General features: G+C 49.9%; 1 protein-coding gene across 1 annotated transcript; it reads right to left on the bottom strand.

Moving 5' to 3' along the window:
• Positions 1–298: 298 nt before the first annotated feature.
• Positions 299–2,879, bottom strand: LOC102525697 (olfactory receptor 13G1-like). Its single transcript, XM_006207480.2, has 2 exons — positions 2,729–2,879; positions 299–1,272 (listed from the first exon to the last, which is right to left on the bottom strand). The coding sequence occupies exon 2, from the start codon at positions 1,208–1,210 to the stop codon at positions 299–301; it is 912 nt and encodes a 303-aa protein (XP_006207542.2). The 5' UTR covers positions 1,211–1,272; positions 2,729–2,879.
• Positions 2,880–24,014: the final 21,135 nt, after the last annotated feature.

The following is a 24,014-nucleotide window of genomic DNA, read 5'->3' as shown; positions in this document are numbered from 1 at the left end:
AAGACTGGCCGGGAAACCACTGAAATGTCTAGGCAGCAGCAGAAATTGAACCACAGCTACCCAAGTGCTAGGTGAGTGCCAGGGACAGGACGGCAAGCTCCGAAAAGTTGCCTTCAACTACTTATTTCTTTTCCCTCTTTCTTGTTAAAAACAACCTTAGTGAGTATAATTTATTTACCACAAAAGCACCCATTTTAAGTGTCTGATTCCACAATTTCAAACAAGCCCCACCTTAGAGAGATCTGCGCTGGGCCGCCCCTCCAGGCGGGAGCTGAGGGGCAGAGCGTGGGTCGCGGCCTCAGCGGCAGGAGAGCAGCCTCCTGAGCGCAGCTTTGACCTCTGTGTTTCTCAGCGAGTAGATGAGGGGGTTCAAGGATGGCGCCACAAACGTGTAGGTCACCGACACCAGCTTGTCCTTGTCCAGCGAGTAGCTGGACGTGGGGCGGATGTAGGTGTGGATGATGGTGGAGTAGTATGTGGAGACAACCAGGGGGTGGGCGGAGCAGGTGGAGAAGGCCCGCCGCCTGCCCGCGGCCGAGCGGATGCGCAGGATGCAGGCGATGATGCAGCTGTAGGAGAGCAGGATCACGGAGAAGTTCCCTACGGCCAGGACCACATCTGCTGTGAAGGCCATGGCCTCGTTCAGGCCGGTGGGGGCGCAGGAGAGCTTCAGCAGAGGTGGGATCTCGCAGAAGTGCTCGACCACGTTGGAGTGGCAGAAGGGCAGGCTCAGGGTGAGGCCCGTGTTCACACTGGTGTTGGTCAGGCTGACCACCCACACTGCCGCCACCAGGAGCGCACACGCCCGGGGGCCCATCAGGGCACCGTAGTGCAGGGGCCGGCAGATGGCCATGTAGCGGTCATAGGCCATGGCGGAGAAGAGCAGCAGCTCGGCCCCCATGGACCACGTGAAGAAGAAGAGTTGGGCCATGCAGCCCCTGTAGGAGATGGTCTTGCTGGCCACCATGCCGGCCGGCAGCTTAGGTAGGATCGTGGAGGTGCAGAGAATGTCCACCACGGCCAGGTTGAACAGGAAGAAGTACATGGGTGTGTGCAGGGCTGGGCTGGAGTTGATGAGCACCACGATGAGCAGGCTTCCCAAGAGGGCCGCTGTGTACAGGAGAAGGAAGGCGGGGAAGAACAGCGTTCGCAGCCCAGGTGTTTCTGAGAGCCCCTGAATGAGGAACTCAGTGACCAGAGTCTCGTTCATCACAGCCCCAGTGGGGACCAGGCCAGGTCCCTCCAGGAGCACAGGGGCGGCTCTGACACTGGCTGTAGAGAAAGAGGGCTCACGGTTTGAACTTGTTCTGAACACTGCCTCTTGCAAACATGTGTGTGACCCACTAGAAAGAATTTCAAATGCTATTTCGGTGATAAAAATGGGGCTTTGTGCCCCTGATAATTTTGGACACCTGGGAAATTGCCATGAGCTGCTGCCTGGAGATGTGGAGGAGCTCCAAGTCCCACCCCGTCTCTGCCAGTGACTGCGATGGCCACTCAGAGGTCTCCAGACTGAGTCCTGGTCAGTGTGCATAGCATGTCCTTCCCCAGCCCTCCTGGAGCACCGAGCACACGTCGGGTGGGGTTGGGGTGGGCTTCCTGGGAGCCCCAGGAAGGAAGGTCCTGAGCTCTGTCTCCTATTTGAAAATCTGTGTTTACAGCTCACTCACACACTCCGACAGTGTCAGGGATCAGAGGAGGAACCAGGGGAAAAGGTAACATACTAAATGCGAAAGAACCTGTTTCCAAAATCTCAGTGTCTCCTCCTACACTGACCATATCCTGCCAGCACTGACTGAGGTGAGCCAAGGGTCCTCACACCCCTGGTCTCTGGACAGCCAGGGGCCAGGATGGGACTGAACCCTGACTCAGCTTCAGATCCTGCTGCTGCCTGCCTCCAACACAGCCCACAACAGGGCCCCCCCATCCTGCTGCTGCCTGCCCCCCCACAGCCCACAGCAGGGCCCCCCAATCCTGCTGCTGCCTGCACCCCAGCACAGCCCACAGCAAGCCCTCAAAATCTGGGACAAATCACCACAAAACTCTTCAGCTGAATCAAAAAGACCCCCCCAAGACAAACCTGAAATAGGGGTACTCGGGCTCAAGCATGCCAGCTTCCAGATAGAGATGCAAGTGCGCATGTCTGGGCTTGTTACAAACTGTGACCCTGTGTGGGGCACTGTGCTGATTTCCATGAATGCTTCCTGAAAGCATTTCACCACTTAGATCATAGCACCTTAATTAACCAAGAAGATTGTCGCATGTCTGCATAAAGCTGGGGGCCAGCAAACTACTTCATGATGTTGACTTAGACCTGGTCTCTGTGCCCAGAGCCTTTAGAAGCAGCATCTCAGACATTAGGACTTTGACTAAATATTACAGAGACGTGTTCCTGTGAAGGGTGCTCCATGACTGACACCCAGACCACCAACTGGAATGTGCTCACTGGTGTGGAAAGTGCTGACACTTTTCAACCAACAGTCTCTTACACTGGGAGAGAAACAGAGAGACACAGAGACACACAAAGAGAGATGGAGACAGTGATTTCATAGCACATTTTGTGCACATTACTCATTTTCCATTTTTAAATATAACTACAGAACTTCCATTCTTAAACATGACAGCCAAAGTGGGTTCATGGCTCTTAGTCACAGGGCAGAATATAATCATCTACTCAAATCTAAGTATTGTTTTCATACATAAAACACACACAGTACACAGAACGCACATTCAGTTATAGCAGGTGCTTACAAAAGATGGAAAACTCTGTCTGGAATTCCTGGTATCTTCTCAAGAAACTTCCTTCTCAGTCCAAAGGAAAAACTCTGGAGAATTATCAGCAGCCATTAGGATATAGTGTTGATTTTTTTTGAAGTATAGTGAGTGCACCTACTGTCGAGAGGAGGTCAGCCGGAGACCCATGACCAGGGCCAGAGAAGCTCTATACCACCTGAAGTCAGCAGAGACACGGCTCACAGTTGGTGCTCAGGGCCCTCAGGGACCAATTAGCACAGAACCTGCTCTCCCTAATTAAGCAGAACCAGCCCATGAGTTCAGGACTCTCTGGAGAAGATGACCAGAATCTAGGGGACAGATTTAAACACGACCAAGTAAGAACTGAGGACGTCCTTGGCACCTGCTGGAATAGGGGCTGGTGCTTAGAAGTGACCGCCATGGACTGGCTGACCAGCAGCAGCAGCACAGACCACTGCGGGATGTGCAGAGCTGACATGTAAGACAATGAGGTTGTCATGGCACCCAGCCAGTGAACAAACTCACCCATCATCTCTGCTCAGGGCAGACACTGCCTTTCCTTCCCAAAAGGAAGCACACACAAGTCAAGGGTAACCCCTATTAGTTGGTCGTTGGCCAAAGGCTGTTACTGGACATCACCAGATTTCAGCACCTTGGAGTGCTAATGGCCTGGTGTCCGTGGCCCCTGGCAACATCGCTCTCTTTCACTGTTACCTTCCTCACACAGCAAGCAAGTGCAGACTTCATCCGATCATCACAACTCCTCTTAACAAGTGCTTAACAAATGGGGAGAAATGGAAGTCACCCTGCCCTGGGCAAACCACACACCCAGGCCAGTGCTAACCAATGGCTGCAGGCTGCCCCGCTCCTGGAAAGCATTAATCTTACAGCTGGGGACTTTTCAGTCCTCTGGGACATTAAATGTGGAATCAATGTGGGCTGGTCGCCAGGTCTTCTGAGAACCATCCTGCTGATCTTGCCTGGACATCTTCCATTCCTGGTCAGGGCACCTACCAGTTTGCGTCTAAGCAAGGGTCCACTCACCCTGACTCAGCATAGGGGTTTTATGTCTTAATCCTCCACCCCTTGTTGTCAGAAAAGGGGTCAGCTTCTCACTTGGGGTGCTTATTGAGAGTTGAGATGGAGCCAGGTGTTTTCACCCACTTTATTTAGGAAATTGATAAATGTAAGTATATATACTTTGTTTGCACAACAAAGGTTTTTTAGGGTGTACAACATGATGATTTGATATATGCACACACTGTAAAATAGTTACCACAAGAAAGTTGAAAAACACATTCTTCGTCTCACAAAGTTACTTTTTATTGGTGAGAATGCTTAATACTTACTCTCTTAGCAAATACCAAGCACACAATACAGTGTCATTAACTCCAGTCTCCAGGCAGTGTCTTCCATCCTCAGAATCTACTCACCTTGTAACTGTGTGTTTGTACCCTTAGATCAGCATCTCTCGATTTCCCACACCCCAAGCTCCTGGCAGGCACCATTCCGCTCTGTTTCTGTGTGATGAAACATCTGTTTAGATGCCACGTATTAGTCATAATGTGCAGTGCTGGCCATTTTTGTCTGGCGTATCTCACTTGTCATGTGTTCTCCAGGTTCACCTGTGCTGCAGCAAATGCCAGGGTGATTTTTGTAGAGCTGATTAATGGAGTCTTTACTGCTTTCTCGATACAAGATCATGCCATCTGCAAACATAGCCGGTTTTACTTTTTCCTTTCCAATTTAGTTGCCTTTTCTTTCTTTTTCTTGCCTGCTTGCCCTGGCTAGGACCTGCAGTACTGTGTTGAATAGAAGTGGTGAGAGTGGGCATCCTTGTCTTGTTCCTCTCTTAGAGGAAACGCTTTCAGCTCATCACCACTGAGGGTGATGCTACCTGCGGGCTTGTCATGTGTGGTGCTCATGTGGAGGTGCCTCTCCTCTGTATCTAACAGCTGAGAGCTTTCACTGTGAAAGGATACTTTATTTTGTCACATTCTTTTCTGCATCTATTGAGATGGTCATATGGTTTTATCCTTTATTCTGTTAACATGGTATGCCACATTGACTGATTTGTATGTGTTGGACTAGCCTTGCATCAAAGGATAAATATCACTTGATCATGGTGTATGAACCTTTTAATGTGCTGTCAAGTTTGGTTTATTAGTATTTTGTTGAGATTTTTGCCTTTAGGTTCATCAAGGATATTAGCCTGGAATTTTCTTTCTTTCTCTTTTAACATTTTTTATTGAGTTATAGTCATTTTACAATGTTGTGTCAAATTCCAGTGTAGAGCACAATTTTTCAGTTATACATGAACATATATATATTCGTTGTCACATTTTTTTTCACTGTGAGCTACCATAAGATCTTGTATCTATTTCCCTGTGCTATACAGTTTAATCTTGTTTATCTATTCTACATTTTGAAATCCCAGTCTGTCCCTTCCCACCCCCTGCCCCCCTGGCAACCACAAGTTTGTATTCTGTGTCAATGAGTCTGTTTCTGTTTTGTATTTATGTTCTTTTTTTTTTTTTTAATTCCACATATGAGTGATCTCATATGGTATTTTTCTTTCTCTTTCTGGCTTACTTCACTTAGAATGACATTCTCCAGGAACATCCATGTTGCTGCAAATGGAGTTATGTTGTCCTTTTATGGCTGAATAGTATTCCATTGTATAAATATACCACAACATACCTTGGACCCAGCAATTCCACTCCTAGTTATTCAGTCAAGAGAAACAAAAACAAGTCGAAAACACACTTGTACACAAATCTTCATACAAGCTCTATTCCTAATAGCCAAAGTTATAAATGATGTTACTGAAGCACATGCAAAGGAATGAAATTGGATGACTCTCAAAAAGTTAACTCAAAGTAGGCTGAAGATTTACATGTAAGACCTGAACCATAAAACTGCTAGATGGAACACAGGAAACACGCTCCTGGACATAGGTCTTGGCAATGAGTTTTGGATATGACACCTAAAGCACAACAAAAAAATCAAAAACAAACAAGCTGGACTACATCAAACTAAAGTCAAATCATATATCTGATAATGAGTTAATGTCCAAAGTATATAAAGAACTCATACAATTCAATAGCCAACCAACAAACAATCCAGTTAAAAAATGGTTAAAGGATCTCAAAAGACATTTTTCCAAAGATATTCAAATGGACAACAGGTATGTGAAAAGGTGCTCAATGCTACTGATCATCAGAGAAGTCAAAATCAAAACCACAGTAAGTTACCATCTCATACCGGTTAGAATGGCCATCATCAAAAAGATAAGAAAGGACAAATGCTGCTGAGGATGTAGAGAAAAGGAAATCCAGGTGCACTGTTGGTGGAAATATAAACTGACGCAGCCACTGTGGGAAACAGTACGCAGGCTCCTCAAAAAATTAAAAACAGCAATATGACCCAGCAATCCCACTGCTAGGTATTTATCCACAGGAAATAAGATCACCATGGCAAAGAGACATCTGCACCCCCATGTTTGCTGTGGCATTATTTACAATAGTCAAGACATGGAAACTACTGTAGTGTTCATGAATGAATAAAGAAAACGTGATGTATACATTATCCAACCCTAAAATAGAAGAAATCCTACCACTTGCAACAGCATGGTTGGACCTTGAGGACATTATGCTAAGTGAAATAAGTCAGACAAAGATACATACTGTATGATCTTAATTAAATGTGGAATGTTAGAAAGAAAGAAGAAAGAAAGGAAAGAAAGAAAGAAGAAAAGAAAGGAAGGAAGGAAGGAAAAGGAAGGAAGGAAGGAAGGAAGGAAGGAAGGAAGGAAGGAAGGAAGGAAGGAAGGAAGGAAGGAACCCAAACTCAGAAAAAGAGATCAGATTTTAGGTTACCAGAGCCAGAGGGTTGGGGAATAGGAAGAAGTGGTCAAAAGTGACAAACTTCCAGTTATAAGATGATTAGTCCTGGGGATGTAACCTACAATGTGGTAACTACAGTTAACACTGGTGTGTGGTAGATTTGAAAGATGCTAAGAGAGTGGATCCTTAAAGTTTTCATTCCAAGGAAAATTTTTTTCTTAATTTTTTGTATTTTCTGTATCTGTATGAAATGATGGATAGTAACTAAACTTACTATGGTAATTAATTCACAAATTGTGTAAGCCAAGTCATTATTCTGTACACCTTAAACTTGAACAGTGCTATGTGTCAATTATATCTCAATAAAACTGAAAGAAAAAATTAATAAACACACCCTTAAATCAGCGGTGGCTCTTGCACATGGATGAGGCTGAGGGGCTGCAGGTGGTGCCTTTTACCTCTGAGCAAGGCCCTTGGAGGACCTCCAGGCCAATCAGGGGCTTCTCTGTCAGCTCAGTGCCAGGGAAGCAGTTACAGCACCAGGTCTGAGGTTCAGAGGTGAGGCCCTAACTGCAGCTCTACACCTGGACATCACTGGCAGACACTGAGGATAGCCGCGTTTATCACGGGCGTAAAGAAGACCAGGGCCTGGATGAGCCGGGAAGAGCAGCAGCACCTGGAGGCCAGCACAGAGGGTGAGGCAGACATAACGAGGAGATTGAGAAGGAAATGGGCCCCTAAAAATAACAGTGCAGTACTTTGTGCGAAGAACCCAAAACAACTCTTTCCTGCCATGGCAAAGTCTCTTGGTTAAAGGATGAATGTGCTCTTTCTTGAAGGGGAAAAATAAACAAAAGCACACCTCCTTCTGCAGGTCATTAGGTAGAAGGCTGGACTTCGCCGTCTGTCACCGTCTCTGTAGTGCCAGGGCCCGGGACACTTGCAGACCAGGTGAGGAGTGAGGAGCAGCAAACCCTGTGCTTTCCCGGACCTCACACCTACAGGGCTCTGGTGGGAGAGTCTGGATCTGGGAGATGTGGTCCAGACCAGGATATTGGGAGACCCCCCAGGCAGAATGTACCAGGCCATGTGCACCCTGGGCGAGTCTGACTCTGGGAAGACCCCACACCTGGACCCCCAGCTCGGATCAGGAAGAGGCCAGCAGTATCTCACAGGTAAAGTGCCAGGTGCCAGGTGCTGGGGAAACTGGTCAGCCGGGTGCCGTTGGAGGGAGTCAGGTGGGCTCTGCCAGGCTTCCTGCTCTGCCTCCTCACCCCTGCTGGCTCTCCCCTTCTCCCCAACCCCCCACAGCCCTGACGGCCTGCACCCTTGTGAGCTGGAAGACTTAGTCAAGAGCCACCTGGAACCCTGGGTGTGCCCCCAGGACAGCATGTGTTAAGTCTATCACATTAATTACCTTGCTCTTCGTCCCTTACAACAGATTTCAATGTCCTATTTTGAAATCAACTGGTTAGCCCATAGCCCACCTGAGCCATTCCCTTCTTCACCGGATGCAGGAAAACACCTTCCTGAGGGGCCTTGTTCTGCAGAGAGTAGACGAGGGCGTCGGTGTGGGGCTGGCCGCTGCGCACAGCAGGGCCGCCACCCCGCCAGTTTCCACGGAGGAGCGGGAGCCGGGAGGGTGTGTGTAGAAGACGGCGGAGTGGCGCAAGGAGACCGCCGGGGGTGGGCACGGCAGGTGGACGGCGGAGCAGGTGGAGGAGGCCCGCCGCCTGCCCGTGGCCGCGCAGATGAGCAGGATGCTGGCGGTGCTGCAGCCGCAGGAAGCCAAGGTGAGCAGGAGGCTGACCACCCCGAAGTCCCTACCCTCCATGGCGATCGACCATAATGTTGTTCCGGGTGCGGGGCTGCAGGAGGGCAGCGGCGGGGAGGGGCTTCACGGAGGAAGTGCTGGATCTGACGGAGCTGCAGGACGTCAGCCTCATCACCAGGCCTGCGTGCGCAGACGCGCTGCCGCACTGACCGCCCACACGCCGCCCGCCAGCAGGCCGCAGCCAGGCCAGCTCAGCAGCGAGCCGCGGTGCAGCGGGCGGCAGAGGCCTCGTGGCCGTCACAGGCCGTGGCCGTGAGCAGCAGCAGCTCGGCCCCCAGAAGCCAGGTCAGGAAGAAGAGCGGGTCATGCAGCCCCCGCAGGAGATGGTGCCACCCTTGACCACCAGGGTCTCCAGCAACATGGGGAGGACAGTAGATGTGCAGACTATGTCTACAACTGCTGTGTGAGAAAGAAGTACACTGGGGTCTGGAGGCCTGGGTGCAGGCTGGTGGCCGTGACGATGAGGGTGTCCCTGCAAGAGCCCCAGGCAGAGGAGGAGGAATAAGGCCCCCGAGTGCCCGCTTCTCCGAGAAACTGCAGGGCACACTCCTCCAGGGCTGTGTGGTTGTTTGTGGCCATCTGGGAGTGAGCCCCTGCAGCCCCTGGGATGCAGCCCCTGGGACAATGTGGGTACACGGAGGCATAGGATGGTGGGGCACGCTGTGCGAATGTTTGCTGTCGTCAACTTTGCTGCAGAGAGCACATAATTAAGATATCAGCAAAGGTCTCTGCACCCAGGGAGACATTCTGAGAAATACTCCACCCTGGACCCCCTGGTGGCCCCTGGAAGCCCCCGAAACACCCCGTCCCCGTGACAGCCGGCATCATGCCGAGTCACACCGAAGTGCAGCGTGAGTCTTCCTCACTTTGAGTTTGAGGGTTTTCTATAGAATCCAGAGACGAGGAAGCTCGCTGTTGCATGTGTGCTGGGCCTGCCACAGTGTGAGGAAGGCCCCCCGCAGCAAGGTGGACCCAGGATCCAGGTTCCCAAAAGGAAAACCCAGTCAGCGGGGGTCAAGCCTCAAGAACAAGAGGGAAATTTTGCCCACGGCAGCTGCAGAGTGTGCACTCAGCGGGGAGTGCATGGTCTTGGAGGGGAGTGAGTGACAAGGCACAGCCTGGACGTGGCTGGGGGAAGGTCACCCTCAGCTGTCAGAGTCAGCTGTGGACTGACCTGGCCAAGCCCTTTAGTTGAAACCACAGTTGCCCAGCTCTGCCTGGGTCACTCCAGGCTGCGCCCTGGGGGAGGGCAGACCCGTGAGACAGAGGAGGGTGGGTCATCTGGGCTCCTGGTCCTAACCCCACCCCTTGCTCCCGGCTGAATGGGAAGCTCTTCCCGCACTGAGGATCAGGCTGGGCCGGGGGCCGGGATACAGGGAAGGAGGCACACACCCAGCTCAGCGTGGCCCCACAACACCCAGCCTATACACCCATCCACCTCCCAGGCCTCCCCACACAGCCTCGCATACCCATCCCCAACCCTGCTGGGACCACCAGGTCTCCCTGGGCGGGACAGGGTCCAGCTTAGTTGAGGAGACCATCTTCCTTGTGCCCATGGAACAGTCTCATCAAAGCACTCGGGTGGGTGGGGGAAGGAGGCCAGCCCCACCCCCTCCCTGGTACCAGCCCCAGGCAGCCCTGGGGGACGGCAGGTCAGAGGGTCCACGACCTGCCCAGGGGGTTCACAAGGGCTGTGGGCCACCTGGGAGCAAGTGTCCACATGGGAAGGCTTGTCCTTTCCTGCTGGAATATGAGCAAGACACGTGATTTACAGGAGTAAATCATCAGCTGTGACGGCCGGCGGAGCCCCAGGGTGGGCAGGCTTGGGCTCCCCACCAGCCCCTGCCCCTTGTCTAATCCACTCACCCTCCTCACTCCCACCCGCAGAGCCGAGGTGCCAGTGAGTTGGCAGGACGGCTCCCCCTTGCTGGTCACTGCTGGCCCTGTCCAGGGCCACACGCCACACACGCCCCTCCTCAGCAATCACCCAAGACCTACTACGTGCAGCCTGAATTCCCAAAGCCCCTCCAGCTGCACATCTGAGCCACCTGAGCCCCCCAGGCACCTGTCCGCCTGTGCTGGCTGGCTGCCCCTGAGCCTCATACCTGAGTCCCAGGAACCACAGCTGGGTCAGGGGCCTTGGGCTCTGGTTTCCCTCAAGGATCCTGACCTGCTTAGAAACAAGCCATACTGCTGGGTTCCTTCCTTCTGCTGATCTGGGGCGCAGACAGGTCACAGACGGGCAGCTGTGCCGGAGGTCCCTGGGGACTTCCCAGTTTCAAGTGGAACTGGAAAAAGACACAAGCAAAGCACATGTGGTGCCGTCTTCCCACAATAACATCGGTCAGGGCAAAACAAATCTGTCTTTTCAGAAACAGTAAAAGGAAAATGAGGGAAGATAGTCCAAAGGCAAGAAGGCATAAGGACAGGAAGTTACTTGCCGTGCGTGTGGAGGACGGACCCCTCTCTGCCTCCCGCCTAAACCCACGTGACCTGCGCACCTTCATGGGACGATGCAGGGACTCCTCCCTCTGGTGGAAAACGAGATGCAGCGTGAGGCTGAAGCCCTGTCTCCCAGTGCAGGGACTCCTTGTCTGCTGTTGCCCTTTGAGGGGAGAGCATCCCCTCGGGTGGACGGCGAGGCTCTGGGGAGCTCAGGGCACCGCCAGGCACGGCTCCTAGGGAGCAGTTACCCCACCTGCAGGTAAACAGGGGCCCCATGGGCACAGCCCACAGGCTGAGCAGAACCAGGACCCTGACAGACACAGAGAAGGGCCAGGGCACCTGGTGCCACAGGGGATGGGGCTCCGGACGGCAGAGCCCAGGGTGAATTCAGCGTGAGCTGGCGGCCTCCCTGCCGAGAGTCTCTCCCGTGGACACATCTCAGACAAGAGCTGTGTCCAGCCGATCCCTGCAGGAATGACAGGTTTGAGTTCAAATAGAGTTTATTTTTAGAACAGTTTTTAGATTCACATAAAAGTTGAGAAGGCAGTACAGAGAGTTCCGGGAAGCCCCACGCCCAGTCTCCCTTGATAGTAGGACCTCACTGGACTGTGGGGCACTTGTGACCATTGGTGAACCGGTGTTGGTATTACCAGCTGGAGCCCATTAATTCAGACTGCGTTAGTTTTCACCCAGTGTCCTTTTACTGTCCCAGGATCCCATCCAGGGCACCACACGATATCAGGGTCCTCTTGGCTGACAGTGTTTCAGGCTTCCCTTGGTTTTGGCGACCGTGGCGGTTGTGAGGAGTGCTGGTCAGGTGTTTTTTGAGTGTTCCGCTGAGGACCTGTCTGCTGCTTCTCTCATGATCAGACGAGGGCGTGGGTTGGGGTGAAGATCCCAGAATGGAGCTGCCATCCCCACCTCTCCACGCAGGAGACGCACCATCAACCAGCCCTTCCCTGTTGGCTTCGGCCTTGACAGGGTGAGTACTGGCATCACAGCTGTCGAGGCGACACCGTCCTGCCCCTGAGGCCAGAGCGTCTGGGGAGAGACCCTGCTACGGGTCTGACCCCAGCACTGAGCCTCAGCAGGGCTGGGCAGTGGGGGACGAGGGGCAGCGAGAGGAAGGGGCAGCAGGAACCAAACCTGCCGCTTCCCTGCGGTGGGGCAGCCGGTCGCGAAGCAGCCTCTGCCATCCTCTCCTTACTTCCGCTGCTTGTGGGACCCTTGGACAGGTCTCCTGATCACCCTCTGCCTCAGTTGGCACGTCTGTGAGGTGGGGTTGTCAGCAGGACAGAGCATTGTTGTTGGGCTGACAAGTTTACAGTGACTGCAGACGCGTAAGCACCACGTAAGGGGCCTTATTTTGTTGCCACCGTCACTGTTATTCATAGATTATGGCTTTTATTACCTGCAGGTGATCCCGAGTGAGGTGGAGAATGGCCTCTCGCCAGCGTCTCGGCCCAGTAACTGCCCACAGGCCACCATCAGCTCCCTCTCCCCACCTGAGCTCTCCACAGTCTTGGCAAACCGACACCGGGCACAGAACACCTGGGAGACGTCTCGGGCCTCGCTCTGCTGCCCGGGGCCCAGGAGGACCTGCATCTGCTCGGGGGGCTGGAGCGAGGGTCCCACCTCCCTCGTGGGCCCGGGCTCCAGGCAGGGCTGATTTCTCCCACACCCTCACTTGTGAGAGGGGGAAGCCAGTCTCAGAGAATGTTAGGGGCTACAAACAACAACTAATAGCTCAGTTCCTGAAGGACAAAGGGGACGTCCTTTCTCTGTGAGGCCGGGTGAGCCGCCTGGGACCTGCCTGGAGCACTGTTCTCACCCCAGAAAACAAGCAGTGCTGAGAACGGGCCCTCACCTCCTGTTGTCACTGATTTCAGCCAAGTGTGGTTTTAGGGAAAAGAAAAAAGAATGTTTAAAACATGTTGTAAGTTTGCACATTTCATGAAGCTTGTCTCTAGGATATTGGAATATGTAATAGCCTATAATGAAAAAACATGAAAAAGAATATATGTATATGGACAACTGAATCACTATACTGTATGCCAGAGTTTGATGCAATATTGTAAACTGGCTATACTTCAATTTTTAAAATGTATACATATACATAAAGTTAAGCTTCTCCCTGCAGTGTGCATCAGTTAGGTTGGTGGCTCTTGGAAAGATATAAACCCAGTGGCATTTCAAGGAGTCACTTAAAAAGGCTGAGGACGTCACCTGGAGCACAGCACGTGCTGGAAGCAGGTGTTTCCCGAGCCTGGGTGACAGAGTCAAGACGGAAGCAGAGAAGGAAGTTGTGACCTCCGCCCGCCGCTGTCCCCCAGCACCAGGACCCACGCTGCTGGCAGAGCCCAGGGTGGGGGTGGGGGCTACACTCCTCCCCGAGCCAAAGCCCCTCACTCACCCCTTTGTAGTGCCTCCTTCACCACCTTCCCCTTGGACAGGAAACAGTTGGCCCAGAAATTCTCCTCTGTTAGCTCAGCCTAACCCCCAGAGAGCCCTGACCCCCCAGCTCACCCCATCAGCCCATCACTCACTGGCCTGGAGCTCTGGCCCCACCAGCCACAAAGGGCAGGACTGGGGGGCCTACCCTGCCGGCTCACCGAGGTTCCCCTTCGCCCCACTGCTCGCAGGGTCTGTGCTGAGTCAGACGCTGCGCCGCGCGTTTTGCAGCTATCTTCTAACAGTCATTTTCAGTTAAACCTGATTAGTCTGAGTAGACTCAGGCTTTTCAAACATTCTACGGACATTTAAGAAGAATGTTAACTCAGAGATGTGAAGATATGAGGAAACACGACATACATTTTACCAAACTCCCGTGTGTCACCATTTCTTGACCTGAAAATCAGAGGCAGTAATCAACATCTTACAGAGTTTGGGGGAGAATTACATTTTATAAAACCCAAAGTTCCTTTTTCTCTTTTATTTGATTTTATGTTTTAGCTGAAGTATAGTGATTTTACAATATTGTGTCAGTTTCTGGTGTACAGCATCGTGTTTCAGTCATGCACACACATATTTTCATTTTCATATTCTTGGTCATTACAGGTTACTACAAAATATTGACTATAGCTCCCTGTGCTGTACAGTAGAAATTTGTTGTTTACCTATTTTATAAACAGTACTTAGTATCTGCAAACCTTGAATTCCCAATTTATCCCTTCCCATCGCCTTTCCCTCTGGGAACCATAAGTTTGTTTACTATGTCCATGAGTCTATTTCTGTTCTGTAAATTTCATTTGTGTCTTTTTTTTTAGATTCCACATATGGATGATATCAAATGGTATTTTTCTTTCTCTTTCTGGCTTACTTCACTTCGTATGACAATCTCCAGGCCCATCCATGTTGCTGCCAATGGCAACATTTTATTATTTTTTATGGCTGAGTAGCATTCCATTGTATAAATATACCATAACTTCTTTATCTAGTCATCTGTCGATGTTCATTTAGGTTGTTTCCATGCCTTGGCTATCATAAATAATGCTGCTGTGAACATTGGGGTGCCTGTATCTATAAAACCTAAAGTTCTTAGATCAGTCTTTGACACATTATCACACTCAAATTTTAGATTTTCTTTTTATTATTACTAATAGTTGAATTCTGAGAAAGTTGTGGCAAAAGCATTTCATTCTGTGGCCCATTCACCTTAAGTTTTACATAGCTCTTGATTTACATTGTTTAATACCTGGAACACATCCAAACACCAGTCTCAGAGGTTTTAGCCATTTATTGTTAAGATATTATTTTCACAGAAATATGACAGATAATATTAAAATATGTATGGGCCAAAAAAGACCTAGAATAGCCAAAGCAATCTTGAGAAAGAAGAACAGAGCTGGAGGCATCACACTTCCTGGCTTCAATCTATATTACAAAGCTGTAGTAATCAAAACAGCATTATATTGTCATAAAAGCAGACATACAGATCAATGGAACAGAATAGACAGCCTAGAGATAAACACCTACATTTATGGTCAATTAACTTATGACTGAAGATCCAAGAATACACAATGAGGAAAAGACAGTCTGGTCTCTTTGATCCATGGTGTTGAGAAAACTGGACAGCCACATGCAAAAGAACAAAACACTGCCTTATACCACACACAAAAACTTATTCAAAGTGGATTAAAGACGAACATAAGACCTGAAGCCATTGAGCTCCTAGAAGAAAACATAGGCTGGCAGCTCCTTGACATTAGTGTTGGCAAGAGTTTTTTGGATTTGACACCAAAAGTCAACAAAAGCAAAAATAAACAAGTTAGACTACATCAAACTAAAAAGTTTCTGCACAGTGAAAGAAACAATCAACAAAAGGAAAAAGCAACCTATGGAACGAGACAGAATATCTGCAAATCATGTATCTAATCAGATGTTAATATTGAAAACATATAAAGAATTCCTGCAACACAATAGCGAACAAATAAACAATCCAATAGGCGGAGGACCTGAATAGACACTTTTTCCAAAGGAGACATACAGTGACCAACAGGTCCATGGATCATAATCATCAGGGAAGTGCAAATCAGAGCCACAGTGAATTGTCACCACATAGCTGTTAGAATGGCCATCATCAAGAAGACAAGAAATAACAAGTGTTGGCAAGGATATGGAGAAAAAAGAACCTTCATACACTGTTGGTAGAAATGTAAATTGGTGCAGCCACTGTGGAAAACAGTATGGCGGTTCCTCAAAACATTCAAAATAGAACTACCACATGATCCAGTAATTCCACTGCTAGGTATTTATCTGAAGAAAATGAAAACAGTAATTCAAAAAGATACGTGCACTCCAGTGTTCATAGCTGCATTATTTGTAACAGCCAAGATGTGGAAACAAATTGTGTCCATCAGTAGATGAATGGATAAAGAAGGTATGACATATATATACATACATATATATATATATATTATTCTGCCATAAAAAGAAGAAAATCTTTCCATTTGTGACAGCACTGATGGACTTTGCAGGCATGATGCTCAGTGAAATAAGACAGTGAAAGACAAATAAATACCTCATGATCTCACATGCGCAGTCTGTTAAAAAATGAATTTTTAGATACAGAGAACAGAATGGTGGTTGCCAGAGGTGGGGCAGAGGTGGACAGTGAGCAAAATGAGTGAAAGGGATCAAAAGGTACAAAGTTCTAGTTATAAAATAAATGGGTCATGAATGTAATGCAGAGCATGGCAATTACAGTTAATAATACTGAACTGCATATTTGAAAGTTGCTAAGAGTATAAACCTTAAAAGTTCTCATCACAAGAAAAAGATTTGTAACTATATGTGGTGATGAATGTTAACTAGACTTACTGTGGTGATCATTTTTCAGTGTATACAAATATCAAATCATGTTATACACCTGAAACTAATATAATGTTATATGCCAATTATTCCTCAATTTAAAAATTAATGTATAAAGTTCACAAATAAAAAAGATGAAATACATAGACACTAATGTAGACTATGGACTGTGGGTGATAATGATGTGTCAGTAAAGTTTCATAAGTTGTAATGAGTGTACCATTCTGGAGGGGTGTCAATAGTGGGGGGGTTGAGCAGGGCAGGGGGTATATGGGAAATCTCTGTACTACTTGATCAATTCCGTTGTGACCTGAAATTGCTTTGAAAAAATTGTTTTGAAAAAATAGTCTATTTTTTTAAATGATAGGTAGATAGATATGTAAATAAAATAAAATTTAACTTAAGAAAGGAAAAATATCAAAAAGGGAAACCAAAAGGAAATAGGAGAAAGGATTTGATGGAGACTTGAAAGAAGGAAAGAAAGAAAAAGAAAAAGAAAGGAAGGAAGGAAGGAAAGGAGGGTGAGCCAGAACAATGATCACAACCAGGCTTGATTTCCACCATCATCTCTCTGAGAAACCATCCTATTGCTCACTTTCCTCCAGGGAAACACAAATTTAAAAAACCACAATAAGATACCACTACACATCCTAGAAGAGCTAACACTGACAAGACTGACAACAACAAGTGTTGGAAAGGATGTGGAGCAACTGGAACTCTCCTCCGTTGTTGGTGGGGATGAAATCTGGTGGAGGTGCTTTGGGAATAAGGTCTGGGAGTTTCCTATAAAACTAAATATGCATCAACCCTGTGATCCAGCATGTCCTCAGCTAAGACAATTAAAACATATGCCCACAAAAAGACGAGTGCAGGAAATTTGAAGCAGCTTTATTCATTCACCCAAAAAACAAAAACAGCCCAGGTGCTCATCGGTGAGAAACGGGAGAAACCAGCTGTGGCAGAGTCGTGCAGTAGAAGATTGCTCAGCACCATGAAGATACAGACTTTCGACACAGCAGCGTGGATGGACCTCAGAAGCACTACGCTGAGCAAGAGAAGCCTGACGCAAGAGCACGTGTTGTACGATACCATCTTACGTGAAAGTCTAGAACATACAAAACTACCTTACAGTAGGAAAAATTAGAACTGTGGTTACATCGGGGAAGGGATGGGACCTGACTGGGAAGGAACCTTCTGGAAGTGGCGGTAATGTTCTATAACTTAGTAGGTATTTGGGTTACACGGCTTTATGCATTTATCAAAACTCAATGAACATACACTTAAGATCTGTGCATTTCATTATATGTAAGTTATGCAACAAAAGAAAAAATAGAACTCTAGTCAATGCATGCTGAAATACTTAGGTGAGGTGTATTGAAATCTGCAAGCACACTGAAATGAATCAAAAAATATAAGTTCATGGGTGACAAGATGCATGCAGAAGGCAGACACGCTAAAGTAAGCAAGCAAACGTTGCAGGGAAACCTAAACAGTGGGTAGACAGCTGTTTGGTGCAAATGCTTTTAACTCTGCTGTGTGTTTGAAGTTTTCCACAATAAAATTTTGGAGAAAGACAAGTAAAAGTTCTGATATATTCAGATATTTGAAAATACACGCCTAACTAACCCATGTGTCAAGGAAGAACACCTAGCGGAGTCTTCAGAACACTTAGAACTGAGTGACAATGCAGAGCTGCACATCGAAACACGTGCAGACTCCGCAAAAACAGTATTTAGCATGAAATGTGTTGCTTACATGCCAATACAGAAATACTAAAAACAAATGAGCTGTGATTTTAAGTGAGAAAAAGAACTACAATAAAACCAAGAAAAATGAAAGTTGTGGGAGGTAAGAGTAGAATTTAATGAAACAGAACATATAAAAGCCAGAATTTCATGTTTAAAGAGACACAAAATAAATACCTTACAAGACTGATAAAAAGAAAAAAGACCCAAACCAATACCATCAAGAATTTAAAAGGAGGCATGAGAATGAGTCCAACACGAGGATGCTACAAACAACTTTAAGCTGATAAGTTTGAAAACTTACATCAAATGAATAAACATCTAGACAAATATAACTTATAAGTAAACAAAACTAATTCGAGAAAAAATAGTTACACACTGAATTAATTACTGAGTACTGAAATTGAGTAAGTTCTTTAAAGTTTTTCCTTCAAAATAATTAATAGTCCCACATTAAGGTGAAGTCATTCCAACCATATATAATTTCTTCCATAGAAAAAAGAGGCAAAATCTTCCACATCTCAGTCTAAGAGGCCATTATTATTTTGAAATCAAAGGAAGAAAAAAAAGAACATGACAGGACAATTTCCAACATGAACATACATGCACAAGTCCTTCATGCACAAGAGAATCCCAAATCATGTAATGTGTTAAAAGGACTATCGTAGCTAGTAGCATGTAAAAACCACAGTGAGGTCAGTTTGGCACGACTTAACCTCATGCCTGGGTCCGTTTAAAGGAACCAGGGCTCTGCAGAGAGGCCAACAGAAGTCCCGGGGCTGTGGGAACGACGCCAGGAGACACACCAGCAAGTGCTGAGAAGTAAGGATTCTTCGAGAAGGTGGGGAGGACCCAGAGGAGATGTCTGAGGACCCGCACTGCCAGGCTGCCACAGAGGTGGGGAAGCTAAACAAAAAGGAAACCACAGCTGTTGGAACAACCTGTGCCTGTAATGAGCCATTAGTCTGAGGACACCGAGGAGAAAATGGGTGAAATGAAGCAGGAAACAGTACACGTGACACAAGCGAAACGCTGCTTCCGTTACTAGGTGGGCTCCGACCTCTGAGAGCTGTTGATGCAGCTCTCCCAGGCCAAGCACCCGCGCCTGGTTTTGTTCTCTGTAGAAAGGGGGGGCTACATTCAGGGACCTGCGCAGCCAGGCATGCACACACACACACCAGGAGCAGGCAGCAGTGTGGAGGCCACAGGGCCCCAATGAGAGCATTCTCTTCCCTGTCAGGGAGAAAAAGGAACTGAGATACGGAAACAGGACTAAAGCAAACAGAAACCAAAACCTTTACTGCAAAACTGCGGCGTGGAGGGGGTGAGTCCGCCGAGGGTCCGTCCCTGGCCACCAGCTGCCCCCCCCCCCCGGGAACTCCTGGTGCTCTGAGGCCTGGGGCTCGTGGGCACAGGGACCTGGCCAGGGAGGAGGTGGAGACAGAGCCCCGTGTGTGCAGGCCGCACACAGATGTGTGTGTGTGTGTGTGGTCTGTGCACGAGTGTGCATATGCATAGCTGCAAATATTCTGGATCCCTTCTCGTGTACCCCATGAAAAGTGTCCATCCTTTCCCAGGTTGAGCCCCACCCTCATCACCGCCTTCACGTCCTCCCCTTTTCTGCTAGTGCACTGCCTTTCAGTCGGCTGTCTCAGGCTGGTATAGGGACCGCAGGGAGGAGTGTGCCTCAGAGGTTTTCAAGTATGTTTTTAGGAGGGAAACAATTGCTACCAACTGCACTGTGAGCATTTCTTTCTTCTGGATAAGCCTCTCTCTCACGCTCTCTACAAAGCGCATCTCGTTCGTAAGAACAAAAATGTTGCCTGAAAACAGAAAAACATGACGGCCGTGGGAACAACGGACCCCTCACCCCAGATCACGTCTGTGGGGAGCGGGAAGCTCCAGCGCAGGGTCGGAATGGAGCGCGGCGGCGCACAAGGGCAGTGCGGGGCGCGGGCACCGGGCTTGGACCCAGCGGGACCCCGCGGCACCGGTGCCAGGAAGGGCTGAGGGTGCAGAGGGCCCACAGGGCCGGGCTGACGGGAAAGCGGGGGGGCACCTGGGGCAGGGTCTCCCGCCACACGTCCCAGGGTTCGGGAGCCTCTGGGCACCACCGGGTGGGAACCGGCATCGTCCAGCGTTGCAGGGTTTACCGACCCTGTTCCCACCAGCGCGAGGCCGGATAGAGGCTCTAACTTTATTAAATCGGGCGACCTTTATTAACATATCTGCATTGAGGGCGGCGGCAGGGGAGGGGGGGTTGTTAGTGAAAGTCCCAAAGATGAATCTGTCCAAACCAGGAAAACCCAAGTCCTTCCCGGAAGCCCCACAAGGGACAGGTGCCGGTGGAGGAGCAGTCGGCTCACCGCCCGGTGCCCGCCGCCGCGGCCACGTCGTCATAGCTGGAGGCGAGGACGCCAGTGAGGGGGGCTCCTCTCCCAGCGCCGAGGGGCCACCTCCCTGTGCATCACCTGCCGGCCTGAAGGTGCGCGGGTCACCTGGTCATCAGGTCGCAGGGGTGTCTCCAACCCCAAGCTGTCGGTGCAGATCTCCCCCTGGCCTACGGGGAACCCTGGGCAGGGCCCACCTGGGCTGCCAAGGGGGCTGCCCAGGACCCTGGTCCAGTGAGGCTACTACTTTGTCAGAGAGATGCACCCCCGCAGGAGTTCGGGCCACGTGCCTTGGGGGAGAGGAGAGGAAGGCCCACCCAGGGTCTATCTCGGCTGCGCTGCTGCCCACGCGTCCTCCGGGCCCCACCCCAGCACATAGCACGCCAGTGGGCAGTGTTGGGTGGACGTGACCAGCTCTGTGCTGGGGCCTCTCTGACCAGTCCCAGGAAGACCTGGCTCAGGTGCTTAACTCCCGGACTGGGCTCAAGGTGTGCCATGCTCCCCTCCCTTTAACCACCAGAGCAGAGTGTGGGGGTCCTAGGGATCAGGACAAGATTTATTGACTTGTAGGCGCCTTCTGTCACCCCTCCGCAAGGTCTCGGAGGCTGGGCTGCCTGCCTGGGGGTCTCAGGGAACCCAGAACAGCAGGAAAGGGTGGAGCCAGCACACCATAGGACGGTGAGAGGGATGCAGATATTAGTGGGTTTGGGAGCCCTGGGAACTGGCCCCACTGCCTCTCTGAGCACCCCTCACAGTCCTCTTTCCCTCCTGGGAGCACCAGGCTCCTCCCTGCTCCTTCCTCTGCACACCAGGTGCCCAATGGGGCCCGTGCTAAATGCCACAGTAGGGCTGAGACCCATGCCATCACATCCCCGCCCCTGAACTCTCAGCTCCAGGGCTGCCTCCTTGTCCTGATGTCAGAGTAGGAGTGGGGTACAGGAGCCCCCACAGTCACTGGTCAGTCCCCAGGCTTCAGGTTTGTACCACTCAGATCCATGCAGTCTTCAAGGATCTGCTCATAGATGACCTCAGAGGAGACTTCCCCATGTCCCTGGGATCTTGCAAAGGAGCACACTGAGAGAGACCCCTCCCTGGGACGTCCTGGAGAAAGAAAACTCTAAACATAGTGGGGGAGGGAGGCCGGCCTGCCAGGGCCACCTCGTGACTAAGGTGGGTGTTGTCAGGTGGCAGGTCTTCAAATTCCATTCCATGCTCAATGCCCTCGCCCTCGGCAGCCCTGGAGCTGTGGACACCCTTCCCTGGGCACCAGGGATTCAGAGTGTCCTCACTCTCCCTGGCACCTCTCACATCTGTCCCTGCCCCTTGAGGGTGCCACCTCTGCTTCCAAATGGACAGACACTTGGAGGCGCTGGAGTCCAGCTGAGTCCCCAGGCCATCAGCTCTCTCCACCTTTGAGTCTGTGAAGGCAGCTGGGAGCCCACACGAGGTGGGCAGGATGGGGGCTGGGCTCAGGGAGAGGGAATCCAGGTCAGGTCAGGGGCGGGGCCTTGAGCAATCAACCCAGCACCTACTGCTTTCCTTGGGGAGCAGCCTAAACCCAGAGGCAGCAGATGAAACTTCCTGCTCGGGGCTCAAAAGATTTGCAGCGGGAATTTAGCTAAACTCCATCCTTCTGTCCATAAATGTAAAAGGGTCCCCAGTATTGATGTTTATATTTTTACTAAACTGCTGAACAATTTGTGAGATCAGCAATTAAGAAACCACAACTTCCTTTCTAGGCACTGCCTCCTTCTTGGTAAAACTCTGCCGGTGTTCACTGCAGCATTTGCGCTAAGTTGCAAACACTCACACTCGGAGAATCTCTTTCTAGGGTTGCCGGATAACTGCAAAGGGTGGGGAACACTTGCATCACCAGCACCATATTGTAGTTACTGGCAGTCATGGTTAAAGGGCGCAATAATGATACCTGACTGTTGATCACTTGCACTCTCAAATCTTGTCTGACTTCTCTGTGATGGCGCCATATGCTGAAGTCCCTGCGGGCGCTCCAGGGTGAGGAAGTCGTGGGTCCCGAGGCTCCGACGTGGCTGGGCCAGGGTTCAACCCCACACCCTTAGTTGAATCTGCCTCTGGTTGAAGCCGGGGTGCTGTAATTATGCTAGTGCTACCAAATGAGGTCTGAGACACAGACCCCAACACCACAGCCACATGTCCCCTCCCAGGAGCACCTGAGACAGGGGTATACTGAGTGGCTGTGTCTGAGTGCACATCTCCAGCTGCAAACAGGGGCTTCACATTACCTCCACCCCCTCGGGCACCGCGGGCCATGGGTCAGGCAATGCTCTGTCTCTTTTCTGTAGTTCAGTCTGTATAATAAATACTGTTCCTTAAGTTATACTTAAATACTAACTCATCATGTGAACAAGGATAAACATAACAGATGAAAACATGAGAATTTCTATCACAAGAAGGCAAATATTCCAAATATAACAAGACTTCCTGAATCACCCCCCAGCTCCAATGCTGCTGCTAAGAGTCTCAAAAGCGAACGTTTTTAGGAGAGTAAACCGTCAACGAGTACTGAGTGCAAATGAAACCCCAGGAGACTTGCCACGGAGAGTCGAAACACCCACTCAAGCTCCAACTTAGCAAAACCTTCTCCACCTTATAATTTGGCTAAAATTTACATTTTTTCTATGTAATGTTCTTTTCAATGAAGATGATTCATTGTATGTGTAATTGCTAAGGAGTTAATATCTTTATATTTGAAGACTCTTTACACAAATAAACTCATAAATAAGAAAACCTCTTTTGCTGGATCCTACAGGCTCGTAGTGGTTTAGACACATGCCCAGCACCCCATCAAGCCTGCCTCCGGCCCAGGGGTTCCCAGCCCAGGCAGGTCTGCTGCTGGGAACATTTTGTGTCATGACCACGGGCGGGAGGGTACTGAACTGGCATCTGGTGGGTGGGGGCCAGGGTCCTGCTCAACACCCCACAGTGCCCAGGACACCCACAGAGAGTTACGCGGTCCAGACACTAGTGGTGAAGCTGGGTCTGCGGGCACGCAAACTCCTGGGCTGACTAAAGTAGCTCCACACCCTCCCTCCCCTCAGAGAGACCCTAAGGGCCCAGTGCCAGTGACGGCTGCAGCGGGCTGGCCAGACCCTGAGGGTAAACATTAAGGGGTAAGTGATAATCAGTGGCATCACTGGACAGACGCTGCAGAGGACAGACTCACAGGATAATTAAACCCCGTCTTTCCCCGGATTCTGAGATGGGAAAGTGGGAGTTCAGAAACATCTAGATATAGGTGGGTCTGGTCATCTGCAAACTGATACCAGACCCACACATGGAAGAAGAGGCAGGGAAACATTTTCCAGGGAGGGTGTGGTCAGGGAGGTGTGGCCAGGGAGGTGTGGTCAGGGAGGGTGTGGTCAGGGAGGGTGTGACCAGGGAGGGTGTGGTCAGGGAGGGTGTGGTCAGGGAGGTGTGGCCAGGGAGGGTGTGACCAGGGAGGTGTGGTCAGGGAGGTGTGGTCAGGGAGGGTGTGGTCATAAAGAGTTCAGTGGGGTCATCAGAGCAGGACAGCTGTGAGTGCTGGAGAATCTGGCACAACACTTGAACTAGATGGAGCCCTGTCTGCAGAAGAAAGGAGGGTGGCCATGAGCTGGTTCATCAGGGATCCCCACCCCACACCCTGGGAGAAGCGTGCGCACAAGAGGCCGTG

The sequence above is a fragment of the Vicugna pacos genome, chromosome 11 (genome assembly GCF_048564905.1).
Source record: "Vicugna pacos chromosome 11, VicPac4, whole genome shotgun sequence".
NCBI lineage: Eukaryota > Metazoa > Chordata > Mammalia > Artiodactyla > Camelidae > Vicugna > Vicugna pacos.
The sequence above is the reverse complement of the archived record's forward strand: the minus strand, read 5'-3'. Positions and strand labels throughout refer to the sequence as shown.